General features: G+C 40.5%; 1 protein-coding gene across 6 annotated transcripts in view; it reads right to left on the bottom strand.

The window, feature by feature from the left end:
* Window positions 1-3,796: 3,796 nt before the first annotated feature.
* The window catches only part of SLC4A7 (solute carrier family 4 member 7), a 179,589-nt gene continuing 159,865 nt past the window's right edge, over window positions 3,797-23,520 (bottom strand). For 4 of the 6 annotated variants that reach the window (XM_040353027.1, XM_040353023.1, XM_040353021.1 and 1 more), the window contains 4 exons: window positions 21,296-21,427; window positions 14,494-14,588; window positions 12,085-12,192; window positions 3,797-7,671 (listed from right to left, as the gene is read on the bottom strand). In XM_040353027.1, the coding sequence (XP_040208961.1) occupies window positions 7,590-7,671; window positions 12,085-12,192; window positions 14,494-14,588; window positions 21,296-21,427 (417 nt within the window). In that variant the 3' untranslated portion in view covers window positions 3,797-7,589. Of the gene's footprint in view, window positions 7,676-8,459; window positions 8,528-9,308; window positions 9,340-12,084; window positions 12,193-14,493; window positions 14,589-21,295; window positions 21,428-23,520 lie in introns of all 6 variants that reach the window. The other 2 variants (XM_040353026.1, XM_040353022.1) reach the window with 2 other exon arrangements.

Raw genomic sequence — 23,520 nt, forward strand, 5'->3', positions numbered from 1 at the left:
TTTTTTCTTTTTGAACATTACAAAATAGAGTTTGCATTTTCCTAAGTTTTCAACAAATTAAAAAGGCAGGGTTTCACATCTCAGGTAGAACAAGACATATCTCTTGTAAAAACTAACAAAATATAATTTATGATTTCAGAACTTGCTTTGGATTTGTTACAAAAGAAGACAAAAAACACAAACAATACACCATCTTCAATACAAAAACAGGCATAAAAAAAACCTGGTGCTGTGCTCTTAAAAGGTATTCAGTATAATAAATACTAAAAATCTGGCTATGTTCAGGTACGTCACTGAACAATGGAAGACAAAACACAATTTTATCCAAGATACTAAACATGGAAAATAGTAAAGAACTGTACATTGTTTTGTCCTTAGCTAGGGAAAAACAGTTAAATGTTCAAGCTCCCATTACAATAAACGCACCCAGTTTATTACAGACGCAAACATTTCTCAATGCAATTTTCATCCTTGAAAAATGTACAAAATAAACTTACGGTAGTGAAGTCTTTTTTGTTTAATTTTTTTTTTTAATTATTACCAACAGTGGGACTTAAAACCTATAAACTAAATACCAGTAATTATTCATATAAAAAAGGAAGATTTTACAACACTTCAGTTTATGAGAACCTGTGTTATCATGTAATATTTATTGAACGTTCAACGCAGAGGGGGTGAATCTTCCTTGGCTATACAACCTGTCACCCAATTTCTTTACATTTTTTTTAAATAAACTGTCACTTGTAATCTGTAGACTTCATCAGCTAAGCTAACTGGCCAAGTTGCTTTTAAACCATTGCACGTTGCTTCTTAATCACCGTCTCAATAGTACAGCCAACACAGTTTAGGTAATGGCGGTCACACAATGTTTGATAAAAGACAACTTCAAAAACCCCCAAAAAAGTGTCAAGAGCATCCTTGGACAACTGGAGTTGATTTACTAAAACTGGAAAATGTTAAATTTTGTGCAGCTCTGCATAGAAACCAATCAGCTTTCAAATGTTTTTGTCAAATCTTAATTGAACAAGTTGAAGTTAGAAGCAGATTGGTTACCATGCACAGCTGCACCAGATTTGCACTATCCAGTTTTAGTAGATCAACGTCACTGTTGTCTACTTACAGAGACCATTTAGGGGAACTCCACAAGTGATTGTAAAGTCTTGTTTAAAAAAACAAAACAAAAAAACATGTTATACTTACCTCCTTTGTGCAGTAGTTTTGCACAGGGCAGCCTGGATCCTCCACTTCTCTGGTGCCTATTTGCTGCTGTTGGTCCCTCCCTCCTGTTGAGTGCCCTCACAGTAAGCAGCTTTCTATGGGGGCACCCCCCCGAGCCAAGCTGCAGCTCTGTGTGTCCATTCAGACACGGAGCTGGTGTTCGGCCCCACCTCTCTCTTCTGATTGGCTAACTGACTGATCGACAGCCGTGGGAGCCAATGGCGCCGCTGCGGTGTCCAAGTCATTCAGGAGGGAGAGTCCCGGTCGCCAGAGGGACTCGTAGACCTCACTGGATAGAGATGGGGCTCAGGTAAGTATTAAGGTGTGCTGGGGAGGCTGCTGCACACTGAAGGCTTTTTATCTTAATGCATAGCATGCATTAAGATAAGAAAAAAACCTTCTGCCTTTACAACTCCTTTAACAGATGGAATGGAGAAAATTACATGTGGTGCTCAGTACAAACTGAACCCTGGGCACTTGTTCCTGCAATCTTATGTTTGAAAATAAAAGCCCCACTGCACGTCTAGGTTCATTTACTTAATGACCCTATAAAAATGTATTGTGTCAGTGTAATATTTTTCAGTTGCCAAGGATACCAAAAAAGCAATGAGCCTTTTAAGCAGCAAATCAAAACATGGGAACAGGGGCAAGTGTAATTTAAATGCCACATCTACCTTTTCATAATTAAGGTCTTTGTAGGGCTGTGACCACTGTGCCAATCTAGGTACAAGATGTTCAACCAAAGTGGCACAGTGTACTCTATCAAGCTCTTGGCTGAGGGCCATTGTCATAGACCCATAATCAAGATACTTCAAGTATGTGCCATAGTATCACGATGCATATCAATTTGTCAAAATTACATGTTAACACATACGAATAATAACTCATTCATTTTTATTACAAATCTGACACAGCTAAAACAAAAATGTAATAAACACATTTGCTTTTTTTTTTTAAATCAGAAATGCTGACACAATGCATGAAATAAAAGTACAAAATTAAATATTTTTTTTATTAGCATTTCCCTACTGATAACCCTATAAAAACAACACTAGTAATAAAAGAAGATAGATGTTGGTAAAATAATAATAAAAAAAAAAAGGAAGAACCCCCCTCCCTAAACTCACCACCAGACAACAAACTTATGCTATACAACATTCTGAGTTTGGAACCTTTCAAACAGATCTAAGAATAAATTGACTGTGTTCAGCTTATGAGAACGGTCCACAAATAACAAAATAAAACCTTTTTAACCAAGATGCTTTTGACATCAGAGACATTTGGGGCAATTCAACAAGGGTTAAATGTAGTAACCCAAAATGTGATTAGCGTAAGCTGCAACTGACTGTCTTGGGGTTCTAGCACTTGGCATACCATAGATGTTTGCACTCACTGGGCTAACAGAATTACTCAATATTGAACTTATTGGGTTCTGTGTTTTATAGGCTAACTTTCTCATTTGAGTGCTACAAATGGCTGTTCCAAATGCACAGATACAGGCCAATGAGCAACATTTCAATAACATTAAAATGCCCATATGGAAAATGATATGGTTCATTATTGAAATGTAAACCATTGCCATAACCGTGCAGATTTAAAAATACAAGAGCACACCATCATCCAAATAGGCATATCTGGAAGCTTAGCTTAAGAAGATGAAGTACATTGTGGATACTAGAAAACATGAATCTAAAATACATCTATTTTATGCTGCTCTGAGAACACCTATTACACTAAATCAAATACATTTTGTTTCAACATGTTTGTATAGAGTTGAATTTAGTAACACTGTTCAAGATTTCTTGTATGAGGTCATTATCTCAACCTAACAGCTGATGGCCATCACTTAACATCGTAATGGTGGCAGTGAGAGATGCACATTAGCGTTCCTGAAAAATAGCATGCAGCTTCATAGTGATATGTACTAGAAGCTCAAACACCAGCCTAGAACTGGAATCCACCATACATGAACAAAGGCAACCGTCTATCTGCAAAAAGTGTGAACTTAGTAGTTAAACAGTATTCTAGGAGCACATGTCCAACAGCGTCTAGAAAATACTTTTTCCCTATCAACAATGATAAAGGCTCCATCTGAAATATAGACTATATAACCCATTCCATACCTGGCTTCATTTACAAAAAAAAAAAAAGTGAACCGCTGATCAAAACCTCTCTAGGTTATGAAAGGACTGTATAATCTCAAAAGCCATTTGCCTGATGGATATGATAGCAAAAACAACTGGCATTGACTAAACCAGGGGTAGACAACCTTGGCACTCCAGCTGTGGTGAAACTACAAATCCCATCATGCCTCCACCTCTAGGAGTCATGCCTGTGATTGTCAGGGTCTTGCAAAGACTTATGGGACTTGCAGTTTCAAAAACAGCTGGAAGGCCAAGGTTGCCTACCCCTGGACTAAACAACGAGAAAGCCTTGGGCTTACTGGGACAAAATAATGGTCTTCTATTGAGAAACCATAAATGAAAAATAAGGAGAAAGCCAGATTTCATTACACGTCATGTCTGAATATACAGTATATATGGTACAGCACATATAAAAACTAGAGAAAAAAAAAATGTACCTTGAAATCCATTTCAAGGGATGGCAGTTGCTCGCCTTAATTATTTAAAGCATGAATGATACAACACTGGAATATTCACCATCCCTTCAAACTAAATTTCCTTTCAACAATTAAGGGTTTGTGCTAGGGACAATAGATGAACTAATTTACATCATTCAGATAGTAACCCCATGCTTTAAAACGGAGTGGGAGGTGTTTCCCGCATGAAAGCATTTAAGCAGAACATAGGTGCATATTTACAAAACCGTGAATGTGGCTTACGCAAAACTTTCTAAACGTGAGCCAATCACCTAAAAACACATGCTCCAGGAAGATTCACTGCTTTATGAATATGCACTTATTGGTCAGGCTCAAACGTCAAGGAAAATGTCTCAAATGTAGTAAAAACAGCCCTTTAAATTGTCAAACTCACATTAGTTGAAATACAAAACAATCATGGCTAAACTGACAGGGTACTATATATATTTCACAGCACCATCCTATGCAACCTACAAAATAATTTCACACAACAGCACAATTAAACTGCCACAGCAACTTTTTTTTTTTTTTGCAGCAAATTTGGCAAGAAATCATAAATGGTCCTTTACTGGGACCTACTAAGCACTGTTGCGGCATATTGCACAAAACACCTGAGTTACGTCATTGAGATGGGCCCTGGGCTCACATCAAGCTTTAGAAAATAGCAATATAGGTCATCACTGCATTTTAAAGGGACATTTTAGTAGCCTCATATTGTAGAATGTTAATGTGTCTGTTAAGTATGGATTTGTGAAAATCCAAGAAATACATGGTAAACTAGAGTTAAGCAAATCACTATAAATTACTTATGGCTTGTATGAGCCCTGATGTACCAGGCCTTGTATACATATTCTGGCATCTACGGATTCACACATAAACCACCATGAAGACAATACACCACCTGTACACTACTAAAGACTGGTGTACTACTACACAGAAGGTCTGTGGTGTCCCCAGTGGTGACAAATGAATCAAGCTTTACTTACACCTGCATTTTCTACAGAGAACACATATTTAATAAAAATGCAGTTGCATCTTGATGGCAGAACGTTTAGCTAGCATTGCCTATTAGTACAACTCATTAAAGTGACTTTAATCACTTTAATAAAAAAAAATGAATAAAGTTACTAGCAGGCAGCTCTAATCAGAAAAAGTGCCTACAACTCTAGCTGTCTGCACCTTTTTTTTTTTATAAAGAGACAGTCACTTTAAAGTGTTGTATGACAAGAGTTGAGTAACCCTGTCACTTTGAAATAAACTTGTGATAAGAAAAAATCCAGGGGCTGCCTCAATCAAACGTTATGTTTAACATACTAGTGGTCTTCCATATGTCTTCGCTTAACAGATTTGGTTCTTGTGTTTTCATTAAGTGGTGGGTCACTGATCTTAAAGCATGTGCAAAATTTGTTCTAGAGATACCGCATATGCACATGCTTACTCTGGGTCGTCGAGTAGTAAATTGAAGGAAACAATGACAGTAATGAAGCTTAAAGTGAACCTAAACTCATTAAAGAATGCTAAAAAAAAAAAAAATCATTTGTTTTAATGTGGCAAATCAGAAAAAAAAAAAAAGACTTAACATGTAATTCTTGGAAGCAGCAGTGCACTTCCAAACATGCATTGGTGCCTATGCACACTCCATTCTTCAGAAGTTCAATAGCATACTCTTCCACTCCTGTTCATAAAGTGTTTTTAAAGGTTATTCACCTTCCTGCATTCTATGCAGGAAGATAAAAACCTCCTGCGTGCAGTGGCAGCCAACCCCCGAATAATTACCTGAGCTCCCTTTCGATTCAGCGATGTCCACGAGATCTGAGATTCTCCCAGGTCTTAGTCCTCATTGGCTGAGACAGTAGTGGGAGCCATTGGCTGCTGCTACTGTCAATCACATCCAGTGAGCAAATGAGGAGAAAGCGTTGGGCGGTTCTGTGCGTCTTATGGACTCAGAGTGGAGCTCGGGAGAAAGCATACACACCAGTGCCCCCAGAGCAATGGCTTGCTATTGGGGGCACTGGCTAAAGAGGAGGAGCCAGGCGCGACAGCAGGGGACCCAAACAGATAAGGATCAGGCCTGCTCTGTGCAAAACCACTGCACAGAGCAGGTATGACATATTATATATAAAAAAAAAATGATACTTTAATGTCACTTAAATTACTGAATTGCATGAACAGGGTCATCAGAGGTCATTGTTTATGAACAAAAGAGACACTGCAAAATACAGTAATTAAAATAGAAGGAAAGGCCAACAGACCAATGTTTGAAATGCTGCCTCCCTCTGCTTATATACATACAACAAAACCTCAGGTGTAAATACCTTTTAACATTTTTTGCGAACAATGAACAGCTTCGTCTTGCTGAAGGCAATTCTCTTCCCAGTCAACAAACAGGGAGCAGTGGAAGCCATTGGGTGACGCGACGAAGCTTGGTGCAATTCAGCCCTGTTGTTGAGCCACTCATTGACACAGATATCTGGAGCTATGCGATTATGTGAAGGTATTTACACGAACAGTATGCAGCATGTATATAAGCGGGGGGGCAAATTTTAAACCTTGGGAGATTTCAGACTTTCCTTCTACTGTAAGTAATGACATATATAATTTACAACTGACCTGTCTTGCATTGTTTGAAGGACAAGATTGCTTAAATTTAGGTCTACTTTAAATTTTCAAAAACAATTGAGAAATGGCAGCCCCTGTATTTCCGTCCTAGCTTCTTTTAAGCCCATAGACATTAGACACCTATCGTTTGATGCTTACGATTACAACAGAACACCTGAGCAGTCTACATAGCATAACTAACTGCAAAAGGACTTGGAGGGACTTCTGCCTGATAAAGAAATCTATCGACCATGCTAAGAATTTATATATTTTTACTGAAAGCATACTTTTCATACATTTGAAGACAACACAAAAGCTGTACATTAGGGGTTGGTTTACTAAAACCGGAGAGTGAAAAATCGGCTTCAACTTCAGGTTGTTCAAGTAAGCTTTGACCAAAAAAACAAAAACCTGCAAGCTGGTTTCTATGCAGAGCTGCACCAGATTTAGTAAATCAACCCCTTAGTTACCAAGAATATTGCAGGGTGTGGTTGGGTGATCAGAAACTTTCTAAATTTAATGTTACTAAAATTCCTCAATGCTAATACCTATGGGTTTTGTTGGCTATAGCGTAGTGTACAGTTGCAGTGATAAAGTGTTCTACATTTTTTTTTAGAAGGACGCAATAACCTTATGAGGTTATCTTAAAAGAGTAATTTTATTTGTGTTACGGAGGTTTATTTAGTCTGCTAGAATTTTCCCTTAATGCATTTCTGTAAATGGATTTAGCAAATGAAGTGGGCGACATATGAAATTACAGAAACTTATAAAAATATATACGAAAAAAAGCATTAAAAATATACATCCACATGGGAAAACATTTCTATGGAAATTCTGGGAATGACAAATGGAAAGTCGGCAGGTATTTAAACAGTATTGCTGAATGACAGGCTAATTAAATATACAATAAAATCAATTAAAAAAAGTCTATAAAAACTCCTATTGAATAAATAATTGCTGAGTGATCATTCTGTGGCATATTATTACAGTTGGATACCGCCCATTTTAGATCCTATACAGTATTTACAGTGCTAATAATTTATCAGGTGCACACACAGTATTTTGGAAATGTTTTCACACTTTGATGGTTTGATAGTCATTGGAAACATGTACATTCATTCGTTCATTCTCTCGTTGACGTACACAAAACACATACGCTCCTCTTGATTTGGTTCTATACAGAGGTCTCGGCGTCCACGTACTTGCGGAGAGAGCCATCATCAAGTGTGATTTTTACATTAACTGGTTTGTCAGGGCTGTGAAAAAAAATCAAAAATAAACAGATCCTAAGTATACAGATTCCTTAGATGTAAAACTGAAAACAGGTGTTAAAATTCATATTTGAAGGTATAAAAATTGTACTAAAGCAGCATAGGCATTCCAGAGAAAGGAAGAGGCTGTATTAATACATTTTTAGTAAGTTGCAAACATTAAAATGTTAGGAAGGTGCACAGAACAGAAGGGAAACATGCATAAGTAATTAGAATCATTATAGCTATACTGTACTTTAATAGGTACCTCAACAAGCTTAAAGTGAACTCCTGCTTTAAACTTGTCTGTGTAGTAACATGGGGGATCTCCCACCTCCTTTTTATACTCGTACTACACTTTTTATATTCTTAAGACCGTGCAAAGTGCAGTGACGATATAGAAAACTGACTGACCCACAGCACACAATCAGATTTAATGAAAGTTACGTTAACTGAACAAAAACAGAATATGATCAGTTGCTGCATGCCTGTTGTCTGTAAAATGCAATATCAGTCATGACATCAGAATGGAAAAAGCTCAAGGCTGGCCCTCACCTTGAGGACTAAAGCTAAAATCCGAGAACACGGTTGCAGTTATATATTGAGGGTTCCTAGGAAGTTTCTACATGGAAGGGTCATAAGCAAGAGTTCACATTTGAAATTCCCTTACAAAGTCCTAAACAAAAAATTTGGCATGCATATTTTATTTTTTAATATGCCACAAAGGGCACAATAAAACTGCATCTCTAATATCCTCCTGTGTGATGCATCGGAGGGTCTCTGTACTGTACCTTCTGGGAATCTTTTCTGTAAATGTTATTCCTGCTGGTCTCTGGTTTTGCTCTTCTGAAGGTGCGACTTCCTATGTTATATGACAGGTTCACTAACAAGTAACAGGGTTACTGGGCTATAACCAACCTCACCAGTGTATCACAAAGCTGTCGGTGTTCCCCTTTCCTTTGGCTCCAAGGTGGAGCAATTTAATTCAGTAACCATCAACACACGTTTTCTACTCAACAGTTGAAATCTGAGAAATATTAAGTGATACACGCCACATCTCTGCACACTCAAAAACTTCAACAAATGCATGCGTGTGCAAAGACAATGCATACTGTACGTGCGGTGTGCATGTGTTTCTGGCTGACACAAGGGACATGTATAAAAGATATACTGTGTGTGTGTGATCAAAGAATATAGTTTACATTTAAAATATATATTAAAAAACTACAAGTGTTGAAAATACAACAAATGATCAAAGCAGCCAATAGGCAGTACAATGATTTCAGATCTTGCATCATTTGTGTTTTTGTCAATGCCCTTTGCTACATTGTGCCGACTGCACATTTCCTTTGGCATTATGGAGCAAAGCTTTTTTTTCTCTTCTTCAGATCTCCTTGATGATATGCAGAGGGGCAAACATTTAACCATATGGTACCATCAGTAAGGGGTACTAGAGCACCATAAAATGAACATCTATTCTGAAGAAAGGGTTGCAAAGCTTAGTAGAGTATTAAATGTTTTGCTATATACAGATTCCAGATGATGGTTCTAAAGATGTTAATTCCCTGACAAAAATGACAAAGAGTTTTTTCAGAGCACTTTTATACATGTCCCATTATGTTGCAGCAGACTCTTTCACTTACCATCACTTTATGACATCACTTTTTTTACAACCTGTCAAAAACAGCTTTGCATTAGCCCTGTTTTCTTACCCAGTGAAAGAAGAATATGATCCTCGCTTGTGCAAATAAAAGTGAAGTGTGCAGATTGCCAAAATTCAAATAAATCAAATTATCATCATGTTTTTACTGCTGCTTGCTACAGCTCCCCTCACCGCAGCAGCGCATATGCACCTTTCCTTTACTTCCCACTACGCCAATCATTAGTATGGTCACGTGGAAAGATTCTAGGCCTGGTTTAAGCTACAGTATGCATGGCTTGCATAGAATGGCTTCTCCTGCTGAATAAGGTAGGGGGAAGTAAAGAATGTATGTGCTCCTAGGGAGAGGATAATTATGGAAAAAGCAAAAGGCGCTGACCTGTTTTTAAATGTCCATGCTCTGGGATAGTTCTTGATACTCTGCGGTTGATTTACTAAAACTATTGAGTGCAAAATCTGGTGCAGTTGTGCATTGTAGCAAGCTTCTAACTTCAGCTTGTTCAAATCACTTCCTTACTGGCCACTTGTATCCCCTTCCAGACCAGGCCAATTTTTAGCTTTCAGAGCTGTCGCACTTTAAACAATTTTTATATATTTTTTTTCTCACACAAATAGAGCTTTCTTTTGGTAGTATTTAATCACCACTGGGTTTTCTCTTTTTTGCTAAATAAACAATAAAAAAAAGAGCAAAAATGTTGAAAAAAAAAAAAAGTTCATAGGTCGTTATGAAATTTTGCAAACTATTTTTTTTCTTCACTGTTGTGAGCAGAGGCTGTGCCAGTGGGCACCATTTGGACTGCATTAACAACCAGGACACGGATAATCAGTGCCCTGATTTTCAGTGTACACTTTTAGAGAAGCTGGTAATTGGTTCTCCTCATGCAGTCAGCAAGAGGAAAGAGTGCCGATAACGGACTTCTATTTACATCCGTGATCAGCAGTGTCCGGAGCAAGCCCCCCATCACGATCATATGATGGCCTCCAAGAACTATCCGTCTGTGCTGTCGGCATCATTCAGCAATAGGGTGGTCTACAAGTGGTTTAGTTTGGACAAAAAAAAAAAAAAAAAAAACACCTGGAGAAGCCGATTGGTTTCTATGCAGAGCTGCACCAGATTTTGCATTTTAGTTTTAATAAAATCAACCCCTGTACCACCACTACTTAGTGAGACATTAACCTGCCTAGCGGTATTCCCCCCCGAGTCTGGCTTGGGGTGAATTTTACATACCAAAAGTGGTAACCCCGAGCCAGACTCGGGATCGCATTGCAGGATACAGGGGAAGTTACTTACCTTGTCCCTGGATCCTGCGATGTGTCCCTGCTGTGTGTGCGCGAGCTGTCATCTCGCTAGATTCACACACACTGGTGACTGCCGAGTGCAGCCGAGCTCCATTCCCGAGCGGCGGGATGCACGGGGGCGGAGTTCGGCACCAAATTCAAAAACGTAAAAATGCAGTATAGATACAGTACTGTAATCTGTAAGATTACAGTATACTATATCAAATAATTACACATCCCTTTTGTCCCTAGTGGTCTGTCCAGTGTCCTGCATGTAGTTTTATATTATAAAAAACTGTTCTTTCTGGGTGGAAACTGGAGATTGTCCATGGCAACCAAAAAAAGTGTCCGTTTATGTCAAAAATGGTTTTAGACCAGCTAGAAAACAGCGATAATAAATTAGAATCACTTGCAGAATTGAGCGATTTGTGGGGAAATTCATCATCAAACGCTGAAAGTAATGACAGCGACAATTCTGCAACTGAGCAAATTTCAGTGTTTTTGATTTGATTACATTATTGAATAATTTTTATTATTTGTTATTATTTATAGTTATTTATTATATTATAAATAATGATTTTCTGTTTCAAACTTGATCATACCCGGGATGTCTACTAGACTCTTGTTTGGACAGATTTAAGTGAGTTATTTCTAAGAATTACAGGCCTACAATATAAAAAAACAAATTTCCATGCAAGATAATGGTACCGCTTTCAGCATCAAAAATTAGACATAATCACACCGCCAGGGAGGTTAACCCAGAATAAGCAAGCAGGTCAGGAGTCTACTTGTTCTAGGTCAGTCCCTTCTTGTAATGAAGAATGAACAAGAATGACAGGTCTCGGAGGTTGTACCTTCAAAAACAAACTGAACATATTTCTATCCTGACAGGTTCCCTTTAAAAGCACTACATCTAAATTACAGTGTAAAAATCACATAACAGGCATATCTGTGAATATTTTTTTTTTTTTTATCCAAGGCTGCAACTGAGGTTTATGATCCGACTGCATTAGTAAGCAGAGAATAAGCGATAAGCCAAAGCGCTTTCCATGTTACACATTGGCCTGAAATGTCAATGTTTGCATCACACAAAGTCTAAGACTCTTTAATTATAAGTGCCTGATAGTGAGCATTTTTAAATAGTGTTAAAACTTTCAATTACAACTGATGAAAAACATTTAGAGATACCTCTCATTTATACAGCTCTTGCCATTGTTTACATGAGCAACTAATATGCAGAAATTAATGCAAACAAGCAGGTTTCATTTGTTTCCCTCATTTCCTGTTTCAGTGACACCATGTCATTACATGCACGAATGTCTGCAGGAAGTCTCCTAAACAGTAGAGAATTAAACCTGAACAAGTAAAACATCTAGGATTGTTAATACATTGGGATTTGGCACAAAACCTGCTTATTTGCATTTTATTTGATGCTTTCGACAAAGATAAAATTGGACAATACGTTAAAGTGAGATAGCTACCTCTGGTTAGATTTGGATAATTTTTCATTTTCAGGATGCATTGAAAGAGCCTTCCATTGTGCGGTTTTTGCCATCTCATCTGATATGTTTACAACTGATGGATCAAGGCTAGAGAATAAACATAAGTTGATGTTAGTAGCTTACCCTAAACGAGCATTAATGGAGTTACTGTTTTTAATCGCTTGCAGAGCAGCATAAAGGAGAAAGTGCCACGATCAGTCAAACTAAACAGAGGCTTCAACAGAACTCAGCTCAACTAGACTCTCTTTCCATTTAGGACTATGAACGGAGAACAAAATTGAATCTCAGCTTCAAACAGCTAAAACACACAGATCAAATACATAGGCCCGGATTCAGAAAGCACTTACGCCGACGTATCTACTGATACGCCGCGCAAGTGCACGGATGCACCGGCGTATCTATGCGTCCGAGTCTCAATGCAAGATACATCTGAAATCTGGCTCCATCCGACCGACGCAAGTCTCCTACGCCGTCGGAGCCTGGGCGCATATTTACGCTGGCCGCAAGGGGCGCTTCCATCGATTTACGTGTCGAATATGCAAATGACCGAGATACGACCGATTCACGAACGTACTTGTGTCCGTTGCAGTAGTATACGCCGTTTACGTAAGGCATACGTCCGGCGTAAAGTTAAAACACCTATAGGAGGCGCATCCCATGCAAAGGTATGGACGACGGAACAGCCGTCGGATTTTACGCAAGTCGTGCGTGAATGGGGCTGGGCGTAGGTTACGTTCACGTCATAGGCATTGAGCCGTCGTATCTTAGGGAGTAAATTCGACGTGATTCTGAGCATGCGCGCGCATGTGCCATTCGGCCCTTCATTTGCATGGGGTCAAGCTTCATTTAAATGGATCATGCCCACTACCTTCCTATTTTGAATTAGGCGGGCTTACGCTGGCCAATTTACGTTACGCTGGCGCAACATAGGGAGCGAGTGCTTTGTGAATACTGCTCTTGCCTCTCAGGGTTACGTCGGCGTAGCACATATGAGATGCGCTACGCCGGCACAAAGATGCGCCGATCTACGTGAATCTGGCCCATAGAGTATATGAGAGCCATTTCACCCGTCAAAACATTTCACACCCAGTTCTGAAATATACACAGCTCTGCAAGATACAACAGCCCTGTGCCTGGATTTTTTTTTACTGATACGCTTACAGATTTCTCCTTTCTCCATCATGTGACTGGACAGTAAAAGGCGAATGAACAGAATGATGATCTCATCTCTCTGCCACTCTGCTCTCTTCTGCTATAAGCATGTTTTGTTAGGCCAAGAGCACAGCAGCACAACCTACTGGCTTCTTGTGCTGCAAGACACCCATGGCTGCTTGAATACCTAAACAGTGACTGCATCTAGTGAATGAATGAATGAATGAATGACTTGTATAGCGCAACGCATGCGAACTGAATCGCCTCTGGGCGCTTTTTTCCAGCCAGAGTCTGCTTGGCTGGTGCGGTCATTTTTACCCCGTAGGATCGTGACACGCTTGGGACACACAGTCATACACACAGATATACATATATATACTGGGCCAATTTTTTTTTTTGGATGAGATCCAATTTACCTACCAGCATGTCTTTGGAGTGTGGGAGGAAACCGGAGTACCCGGAGGAAACCCACGCAGACACAGGGAGAACATGCAAACTCCAGGCAGATGGTGTCGTGGTCGGGATTCGAACCAGCGACCCTTTTGCTGCTAGGCGAAAGTGCTACTCACTGCACCACTGTGCTGCCCTAGTAGTATGCAGACAATATCCGGTCGACAATTTTACACCCTTTTCCAATTTTTCAAGCAAAGTTTGTGGAGCTGGGTTGTGCCGACTTGGCCAGCGAGGGCTTTAATTATGGCCGATTCAGCAGGAGTCGGATGACATTTAATTTGTGTATGGCCAGCTTTACAGGAGCCAGATTGTAGACTATAGTAGCTCTTTACAATAAAGAATCGTGCTTCAAGCAGTGCAGCTTGGTTTTATCATTCACGATTTGTAGCATACTGCAGTAGGTGTTAAAAAAAACATATTTGGGGCTTGTAAGCAATTGGGTGCAATATTAATGTGTGCTGAGAGCAGCAAAAATGTTAGAGACCCCGCCATTAACAGAAAAAGTTGTAGGTAAAAGCACAGGATTAGGCATCTTAAAATGTTTAATTACTTGCAATGTGCTAAAAAATTTACTACAGGTTGTCATTTGAGTGACAGCTCTGATTCTGCTTGGGCTGCAAACATCACATTCAATATGGCGATGCCCAGCAGCAGTCTCAGCCGCTTTTGGACGTCTACACAAGGGAGGTTTTTTATAGGTAAAAAAGAGTCTCTTTATATACATCACTGTATACAAGCCCAAAAGAATATAAAACCATGCAAACAAGATCCTCAACCTCGTACCTGTACTTTAAGCTTTTGACTGGAATCTGGAGAAGATTCGTGGCTTCAAAAGCCAACTGATCACCGTCTTCCACCTGGCGCATTCTCTCCGCTTCCTGCGGAAAAGTGAATAATCATTCTCAGCAAGGTACTGTATTTATATTTGTTTTCTTTTTTCTAGTTTTGAAAAACAATGTTCTCATTAACACTAGTAATGCAGCAGTTATGAACTCTATTTTAGTGACATACATGATTAAGCCATCATGCTAGATACTAAAGGTCATTCAATTACTAAATAGAGAGCAGGCAATTTAAATGACAATAAATACATGTTACAAATTTTGAACTATTCTCTATGCCATTTTCTTAATAATGTGTGAATCATTGCTATATACTGCTTAAGAAAGAACAGAAAAACCTTTGTAAATCCCAACCAGTACCCAGTTTTGTGCTTGCACAGATTTTACATTACCCATTTGGCTGGTTGTCATAATGACCTGCAGAGGGCTGCAAACACTTGTGCAAGGAACTTCAACAGCAGTATCGACAGTTTTGCCACATCTCTATTAATCTCTTTGAATATCTATTATTATACAGGATTTATATAGCACCAATAGTTTGTGCAGCGCTTTACAACATGAGGACAGTACAGTTACAATACGATTAAATACAGGAGGAATCAGAGGACCCTGCTCGTTAAAGCTCTAGGATCTATTTGGATACAGAGGAGATTTAAAAAGTATGTACCAGTATAATAAAACGTAGTTCACAAGCCGATTTTTTTTTCTAGATTGAATGTGAAATAAAGTATAGCCTATATTTATTTCTTATTATTTGTCTTTGCTTTGAATAGAGGAGGATTGTTGAACCTCTGCCAGTTTTTTTTTTTTTTTTTACCAACTTGGTTGTCAGCAAAACAAGTGAAAGGGAAGAGTAAGGGGGGGGGGGAGAAGGGATAGCGACAGAGGGGTGGAAGAGGGAGAAGGGATAGCGAGAGAGGGGTGGGGAGAAGGGATAGCGAGAGAGGGGTGGGGAGAAGGGATAGCGAGAGAGGGGTGGGGAGAAGGGATAGCGAGAGAGGGGTGGGGAGAAGGGATAGAGAGAGAGGAGTGGGGAGAAGGGATAGCGAGAGAGGAGTGGGGAGAAGGGATAGCGAGAGAGGGGTGGGGAGAAGGGATAGCGAGAGAGGGGTGGGGAGAAGGGATAGCGAGAGATGGGTGGGGAGAAGGGATAGCGAGAGAGGGGTGGGGAGAAGGGATAGCGAGAGAGAGGGGTGGGGAGAAGGGATAGCGAGAGAGAGGGGTGGGGAGAAGGGATAGCGAGAGAGGAGTGGGGAGAAGGGATAGAGAGAGAGGAGTGGGGAGAAGGGATAGCGAGAGAGGAGTGGGGAGAAGGGATAGCGAGAGAGGGGTGGGGAGAAGGGATAGAGAGAGAGGAGTGGGGAGAAGGGATAGCGAGAGAGGAGTGGGGAGAAGGGATAGCGAGAGAGGGGTGGGGAGAAGGGATAGCGAGAGAGGGGTGGGGAGAAGGGATAGCGAGAGAGGAGTGGGGAGAAGGGATAGCGAGAGAGGGGTGGGGAGAAGGGATAGCGAGAGAGGGGTGGGGAGAAGGGATAGCGAGAGAGGGGTGGGGAGAAGGGATAGCAAGAGAGGGGTGGGGAGAAGGGATAGCGAGAGAGGGTGGGGAGAAGGGATAGCGAGATAGGGGTGGGGAGAAGGGATAGCGAGAGAGAGGTGGGGAGAAGGGATAGCGAGAGAGGAAATACTACTCTACATAAACATGCTTACTATGCCTTTGAATGCTTCTTTTGTAACTGATTTTACAGGTTTTAAATTTCAAAGGGCATTGAAGATGGATGAGCTCTGGAGAAGAGTGGACACCCCAGGAAACCCGTCCGATTTCTTTGGACTCTCCATCCCACAACTGGTACTGGCCAGCAGATCTTGCTGGATGGTGGACTTTATACATTTTGCTTGGTTTTATCACTCATTTGGGAGTATGTTTTTAAGCTTCTTGCAATATTGAAAAATTGTTGCAACGGTAATGCGCAAGGCTGGTGCGCCCTCTGTTCCTTTTTCGAGTGGCATTTGTGTTTTTCCCCCTGACCTGTTGAGAGTTTCAGCATAGCTGATGTGCTGGCCTGATTAGCGAAGACCCGTTTTCAATCAGCCGCACACCAATTTCTTAAGGGCAGGAACCTTTGTTTTTCCTTTATTGTAGATGGATAGTCTGCAAATTGGACTGATAACTACCATATTTATCAGCATATAACACACACCTTCATTTTAAGAGGAAAGTTTCAGGATTTTTTTTTTATTTTAAATAAAGAACTTTAAAAGCAAAATAAGGTTCAGTGCCCATCAATACAGCTTGATCTATGCCCATCTGCAGCCTCACCATTGCCCATCAATGCAGCTTGAGCAACGCCCATCTGCTGCCTCACCATTGCCAATCTGCAGCCTCACAATTGTCCATCAATGCAGCTTGATCATGCCCATCTGCAGCCTTACCATTGCCCATCAATGCCCATCTGCAACCTCACCATTGCCCATCAATGCAGCTTGATCAATGCCCATCTGCAGCCTCACCATTGCCCATCAATGCAGCTTGATCAATGCCCATCTGCAGCCTCACCATTACCCATCAATGAATATTAATGCCTATCTGCAGCCTCCCCATTGCCATGAATGCAGCCTGATCAATGCCCATCTCAGGGAGGGGGGCAGGATGATCCCTGTCAGATTACATACAGCGAGAATCTCCTGTTTACTCTGCGGCCTCTTTAATACAAAGTACCACCTCCTGGACCAGTTTCTATGATAGACAGAACACTGGTCCAATGCCGGCCCAGGAGCCGGGACTTCCTATTACACAGGCCGCTGTGTAAACAGGAGATTCTCGCTGTATACATACTATCTGACAGCGCTTGTCCCGCTCCCCTCCTTGTTCTCTCCGAGGCAGCCCAAATTGCAGTATCGGCGTATACACTATTTGTAACCGATTTGCAGGGTGAAAAAAGTGAGTGTTATACGCCAATAAATACAGCAATTTCCTTACCTACCACACAGACCACTTCAGAAACAAATAGAATTTGAGCATTTCTACATCAATTTCTTGGGGTTAAAGCCAAGTCTGTGAACGCAATGACAAACCCTAATAAAAAAAAACTATCTGGGCAAAAAAAATACAAAATTTGGCATTTTTAAAAACACCAGTAGAATCAATCATTAGTAAAACTAATGTAATTACCACTTCAGTTAAATCAACAATACGACTATATATCATTTTTTTTTTAAAGAACTTCTAACTCTTTGAAACCCAATTTATCATTTGCAGACAAGATCAGAAAGTTTGTATCACCATTCCATTTATCATAGTCTATCATTTTATAACATTTGCATCTGTAGATTTTAAATGAGGCATTTGTCACTTCATACTGAAAAAATTCAATCAAGAAACAAAACTATGCTGATAGACAGTAAGTATGAAAGTTTCTGTGCCTGTAGGTCAATAGCGGTCATTTGTATTTTCCAACAATAGTACCCAAATAACAGGTCCTGAGAGGTACTGAACACAATTCGCATCCAATGTGCCATCACCATGGTAGGTTTAGATATACTGTATGCCACTCAGAACAACAAGCTCAACTCTTGGATTCAAATCAGGCCAATAATTTTATACAATAAAACAGCCAGCGTACTCCACAAAGTGTGCACACCATTTAATACTTCTATTGACTTACCTCTGGTGAGTCATCGTCAATCTTCTCGTTTTGTAAAGGAGAGAGGAAAAGGATGGTCAAAAAGCCAATTCGCTCCTTTGCAAAACTCTACTTCTATGCGCACAGTATTAGCAAGATATAAGCACAGTATGCTGCATTTTTCTAAAAGAAACTAAATTTATTTTTCCATTTTAAAATCTAAAGTGCAACTACATTTCACCAAAGAGCTGAAGCGGCTAAGAACTGAACGGAGGTTTCTCCACGTGAATGAAGAAGAGGACTAGGAGCTGCCTGGGGGAATTACAAAGCAAGTAGGAACTGGTGGGGTAGAAAATGATGTTCCACATTTCTTCACACTAGCCCTATGCGGTTGTGTTTTAAAATTAAAAACTGCACGTTACTTTCAGTGGAGCTTAATTTATAATGAGAATTGTGTAATTATGTAGTGTTCGAGCAGTGGTTCTCAACCTTACTAGTGCCGTGACACCTTGATAAAATTTCCCAAGTTGTGGGGACCCCTAACAGTAGAATTTTTGTAGCGTGGGTTTTCAGCACCTAAAGGCCAGACAAGTAATTTGCGCCCCTAGCCCACGGACATTTATTGATCCCCAAGTCCCCTACACTCGTACAGTATTAAAACCCCTTCTGGTACATTTTAGGATGTACCACTCTCTGTATTCCTTTCTTTCACTTTTATCTATCTTAATTTCTTGTCCCCCCACCCTTCTCTCTAGTCATCTTTCCCGTTCTTTCACTTATTCTTTCTCTCCCTTTTTTCTTTGTTCCTCTCCCTCTTTTCCTCTCCCTTCCATGTATTCTCTACTTTTATTCCTTCTCTTACTCCTTGGGGGGGTGGGGGAGTGCTGGCGAGGAGTTCTGATCAGCCAGCTTAGATGCTCTTGATCAAAATTATCTGCTGATGTGAGAACTGTAGTGGGGGCTTTAAATGGAAACTCTAATCACAGGTAGTGTTACTGAATGTGTCGCCAGCTCTGTGGTGTCTCGCAGCAGTGACACCTATGCCGAAATCAGGAGATAGGGTCTCCTCCAGCTCTTCCCACTTCACATTTCTCACCAGTCAGCTGACCTCTAGTCTCTGCACCACAGCCATGCTGTGAACTGAATGGGCAGGCAAGGGCTCCAGGAGCAGCCCAGCTGGGCGGCCACAGGCTCCAGGTACAGCCCTGCTAGATGGCTGTAAAAAGGCTGCAGGCTTCAGGAACAGCCTAGTCCCAGAAGACTGCTGGCAGGGAGGAGCCATCTAGGGTGAGAGGAGTCGCCGCCTAGGTGGCAGAGAAAACAATGACATGCCAAATGTGGGCAGAAGTGCTTGGGTGGAACTCTGCTTTAAGGGCCAGTTCATACCACATGCAGTCCAGTGAGGTTTTTTTTTCTGCATCACAAACGCATTGAAAGTAGGTTATATTGACTCCAATGGCAAGAGTAGAACATGCTGCATTGGACTGTACTGGAATGCATTAAAAAATGCACCGAAATGCACTAGGACGTGTCAAAAAACGCACCAGACCCCAGTACATTGGAACAAAAAAAAAAAGCACTTGGAATGCATTTGGAAACACATCAAAAACGCACTAAAATGTGCATGCAGAAACACATCCTCCTAAAGACGAACTCCAGTCTCTCTCCCCCCACCAAAAAAACAAATACTGTAGCTGCTGACTTATAATATAGGAACACTTACCTGTCCAGGGATCCAGCAAGGTCTTCATCCGAGCCAATACTTCTATCGGCTTTGGGTCCAGGCTCCAGCATCTCAAATCAGGAAATACGCAAATCGCGCTGTGCTTTGTTAAAGGTCCCACACGAGGCTACTGGGTGGGTGGGGGGCGTTTAGCTAAACTTCAGCTTTAAAAGTGATTTGTTACATCGTGCCTGTCGCTACTGAGGTCAGTAAGTAAATATTTAATTGTCCATAGTCCTGTCCAGAATTCTACTTTAAGGTGAAAGTTAAACCCACAATGGTAAAGTCAGTCGGTATATGCAGTAAAGCATGCTTGTTATATTAACTGTGAAACCTAAGGGGTTAATCCTCTGCATTGTGTAAAAAAGCCGTTTTCTTTTACTGTCCCCAATCCATCTGCTGATAACACTGAGCCCTAGGAGTGCCGAGCTCAATGTGTATTGCTAGAGAGTTTTTTTTTTTGGGGGGGGGTAGAGGGTGCATGTGATCAGCACAGGGCCAATCAGCACTGTCCAGACAGAGGGTCACGGGTCCTAAAGCCTCATAGGACAGTCAGAGAAGAATGAAAACTCGGCTGGACACTGATAGAAGTCACAAGACTGCTATATACTGCTGATGAGAAAAAGGCATTTAGCAGCTTATAATTTATTAAAATAATTGAATTTCAGTGTTGTGTGTAATGTGGGAGACCAGATATTAAACCCAGGACACTGCATTCACTATAACACTTTATTAAAGAGAAAGTAAACCCTCTTAAAATAATCCAGAAAAAAAACACCTGCAAGAGAAAGTCTTAATGAGCTAGTATGCATAGCATACTAGCTCATTATGTGGCACTTACCTGAAAATCGAAGCCCTTAAAGTGCTTCTCGTTCCCCTCCGCCGCCATGTCCCATCGGAGCTTCTTCCTGGTATCGCCGCTCCGGTGCTGTGATTGGCCGGATCGGTGATGACAGCACTCCTGCGCATGCGCGCGGGATCGGCATAATCCCATTCATTATGCCGGGACACTCAGTGCGCACCGTATACATCGGGGCAGTGTTTTCTGCAAATATCGCCTTAACTGTGTAGGTTGAGATATTTCTTGCACCAACAGGTAAGCCTTAATCTAGACTTACCTGTAGGTGCAAGTTGTCAAAGTGGGTTTACAGCTCATTGGAACACCTCCAGCAATATAAAGGGGGCCAGACATACAGCCTTGTAATTGAAACCGCATTAACTGTTCTAGCATCTGCCCCTAAAGCTGCATAGCAAGTAGGCAGTCATAAGTGTTAAAATGCATCTCTATTCAAGGAAAAAAGCATTGAATTGAGTACCTGGGCAGAACACTGGTGTCCTCAAAATAAAAATCATATGCTACTAAATGACAAATATATTAGAGAAGGAAAACCAAAGACTACCTCTTTCTCCTTTTTCTTCTTATCATCCTCTTTCTTTTTTTTACTTTCTGGCATCAAATCATCCAACCAGCTTAGCTCACGTTTGGTGAAACAGAAGTCCAATAATTTACGAATAAATACCAGAGCAAGGACCTTAAACAGAAAGCATGGAAAATGTAAAACATTGTAGTGCAACATACCCTCTATATTACAGCAAGAAATGGCTTGTCCACAGATAATCTGGGATCAGCAACCTGCTATGAGAAGGTCTACATTGCTCAACCACTTGGTCTTATTTCTGCCGTCACTCTTCTATGTGTCTATGAAATGCATAAGAATGGACACGTTCTCTTTAAATAAAGACGCAGTAACGATGGCCCTTTTATTAAGGTTGGGTTCACACCTATGCAAATTGGAATGCGGGTCTCCCTGCATTAAATTCGCATGGTAGGAGTTTGTGACCGTCTCTCAATGGAGCCATTTCACATATCTCAGCTGCTGTTCCGGTACGTCTTTTGGCTTGTTTCAGGTCCAAATTCAGGACAAAAATTTGGCCTGAAATCGGACCTGAAACGATGAACGGGGACACACCGGACCCTTGCTGTGTGCCGCATGTGCAATAGTGTGAACCCAGCCTAAAGTGCAAGTGTTGATGTCTTTAGTGCTTTAATGTAGAATATACCTTCTACTCTTGGCTTCCAAGTCACAATCAATTACATTGCCTCCAATAGTGTGGTAAAGCAGAACTCTAGCCAATACACTTTTAAACGGTATACACATATACTGTTGTACCTGCCAAATGATTTTTATTCTGTTTAGCCAGTTGTGCAATGTGCATACACCTACAACAGTGCACAGACAGGCAGACACACCGATTTCTTCATTCAGCAATGATTGTTCTTAGGTCACCAAAACCACCAAGGGTGCTTCAACAAAAGAGCAATTACTTTGTTACAGTCAAAAACTTAAATCAATTTTATTGGGATTTTATGTGATAGACCAACACAAAGTGGCACATAATTGTGAAGTGGAAGAAAAATTATAAAAAATTGTTTTCAATATTTTTTTTACAAATAAATATGTGAAAAGTGTGGTGTGCATTTGTATTCAGCCCCCCTGAGTCAATACTTTGAAGAACCACATTTCGCTGCAATTTCAGCTGCAAGTCTTTTTGGGGATGTCTCTACCAGCTCTGCACATCTAGAGTAAATTTAAATAATTTAGTAAAATAACTGGATGGAGAGAGTCTGAACAGCAATTTCAAGTCTTGCCACATATTCTCAATTGTATTTAGGTCCAAAATTTGATTGGGCCACCAACACATGAACATGCTTTGATTTAAACCATCCCATTGTAGCTCTGGCTGTAGGTTTAGGGTTGTTGTCCTACTGGAAGGTGAACCTCCACCCCAGTCTCAAGTCTTTTGCAGTTTCTAACAGGTTTTCTTCTAAGACTGCCCTGTATTTGGCTCCATACATCTTCCTATCAACTCTGACCAGCTTCCCTGTCCCTTCTGAAGAAAAGCATCTCCACAACAAGATGCTGCCACCACCATGTTTTACAGTGGGGATGGTGTGTTCAGGGTGATGTGCAGCATTAGTTTTCCGCCACACAAACCATTTTGATTTTAGGACAAAAAGTTAAGTTTTGGGCTCATCTGAACAGAGCACCTTCTTCCACATGGCTTCTTGCAAACTACAAACAGGACTTCTTATGGCTTTCTTCTTGCCACTCTTCCATAAAGCCTAGATTTGTGGAGTGCACGACTAATAGTTGTCCTGTGGACAGATTCTACCACCAGAGCTGTGGATCTCTGCAGCTCCTCCAGAGTTACCATGGGCCTCTTGGCTGCTTCTCCGATTAAGGCTCTCCTTTTTCTGAATACAAATGCACGCCACACTTTTTACATATTTGTAAGAAACATTGAAACACATTTATCATTTTCCTTCCACTTCACAATAACGTGCCACTGTGTTGGTTAATCACATAAAATCCCAATAAAATACATTTACGTTTTTGGTTTTAACATGACAAAATGTGGAAAATTGTAAGGCTTATGAATACTTTTTCCAAGGCACTGCAAAAATATATGAATTTCAACTGAATGTTAACTTGTTTTGCTTCCTACATGCATATATATTTTTTTTAAATATCTGGACATAAAGGTGTTCTTTATCTAGTGGTTTTAAAGTTCATTACATTTCTTTTTTGCTTCCTAAAGTGGATCCATAATCATTTAATAACCA

The sequence above is a fragment of the Rana temporaria genome, chromosome 5 (assembly GCF_905171775.1).
Source record: "Rana temporaria chromosome 5, aRanTem1.1, whole genome shotgun sequence".
NCBI classification, from domain to species: domain Eukaryota; kingdom Metazoa; phylum Chordata; class Amphibia; order Anura; family Ranidae; genus Rana; species Rana temporaria.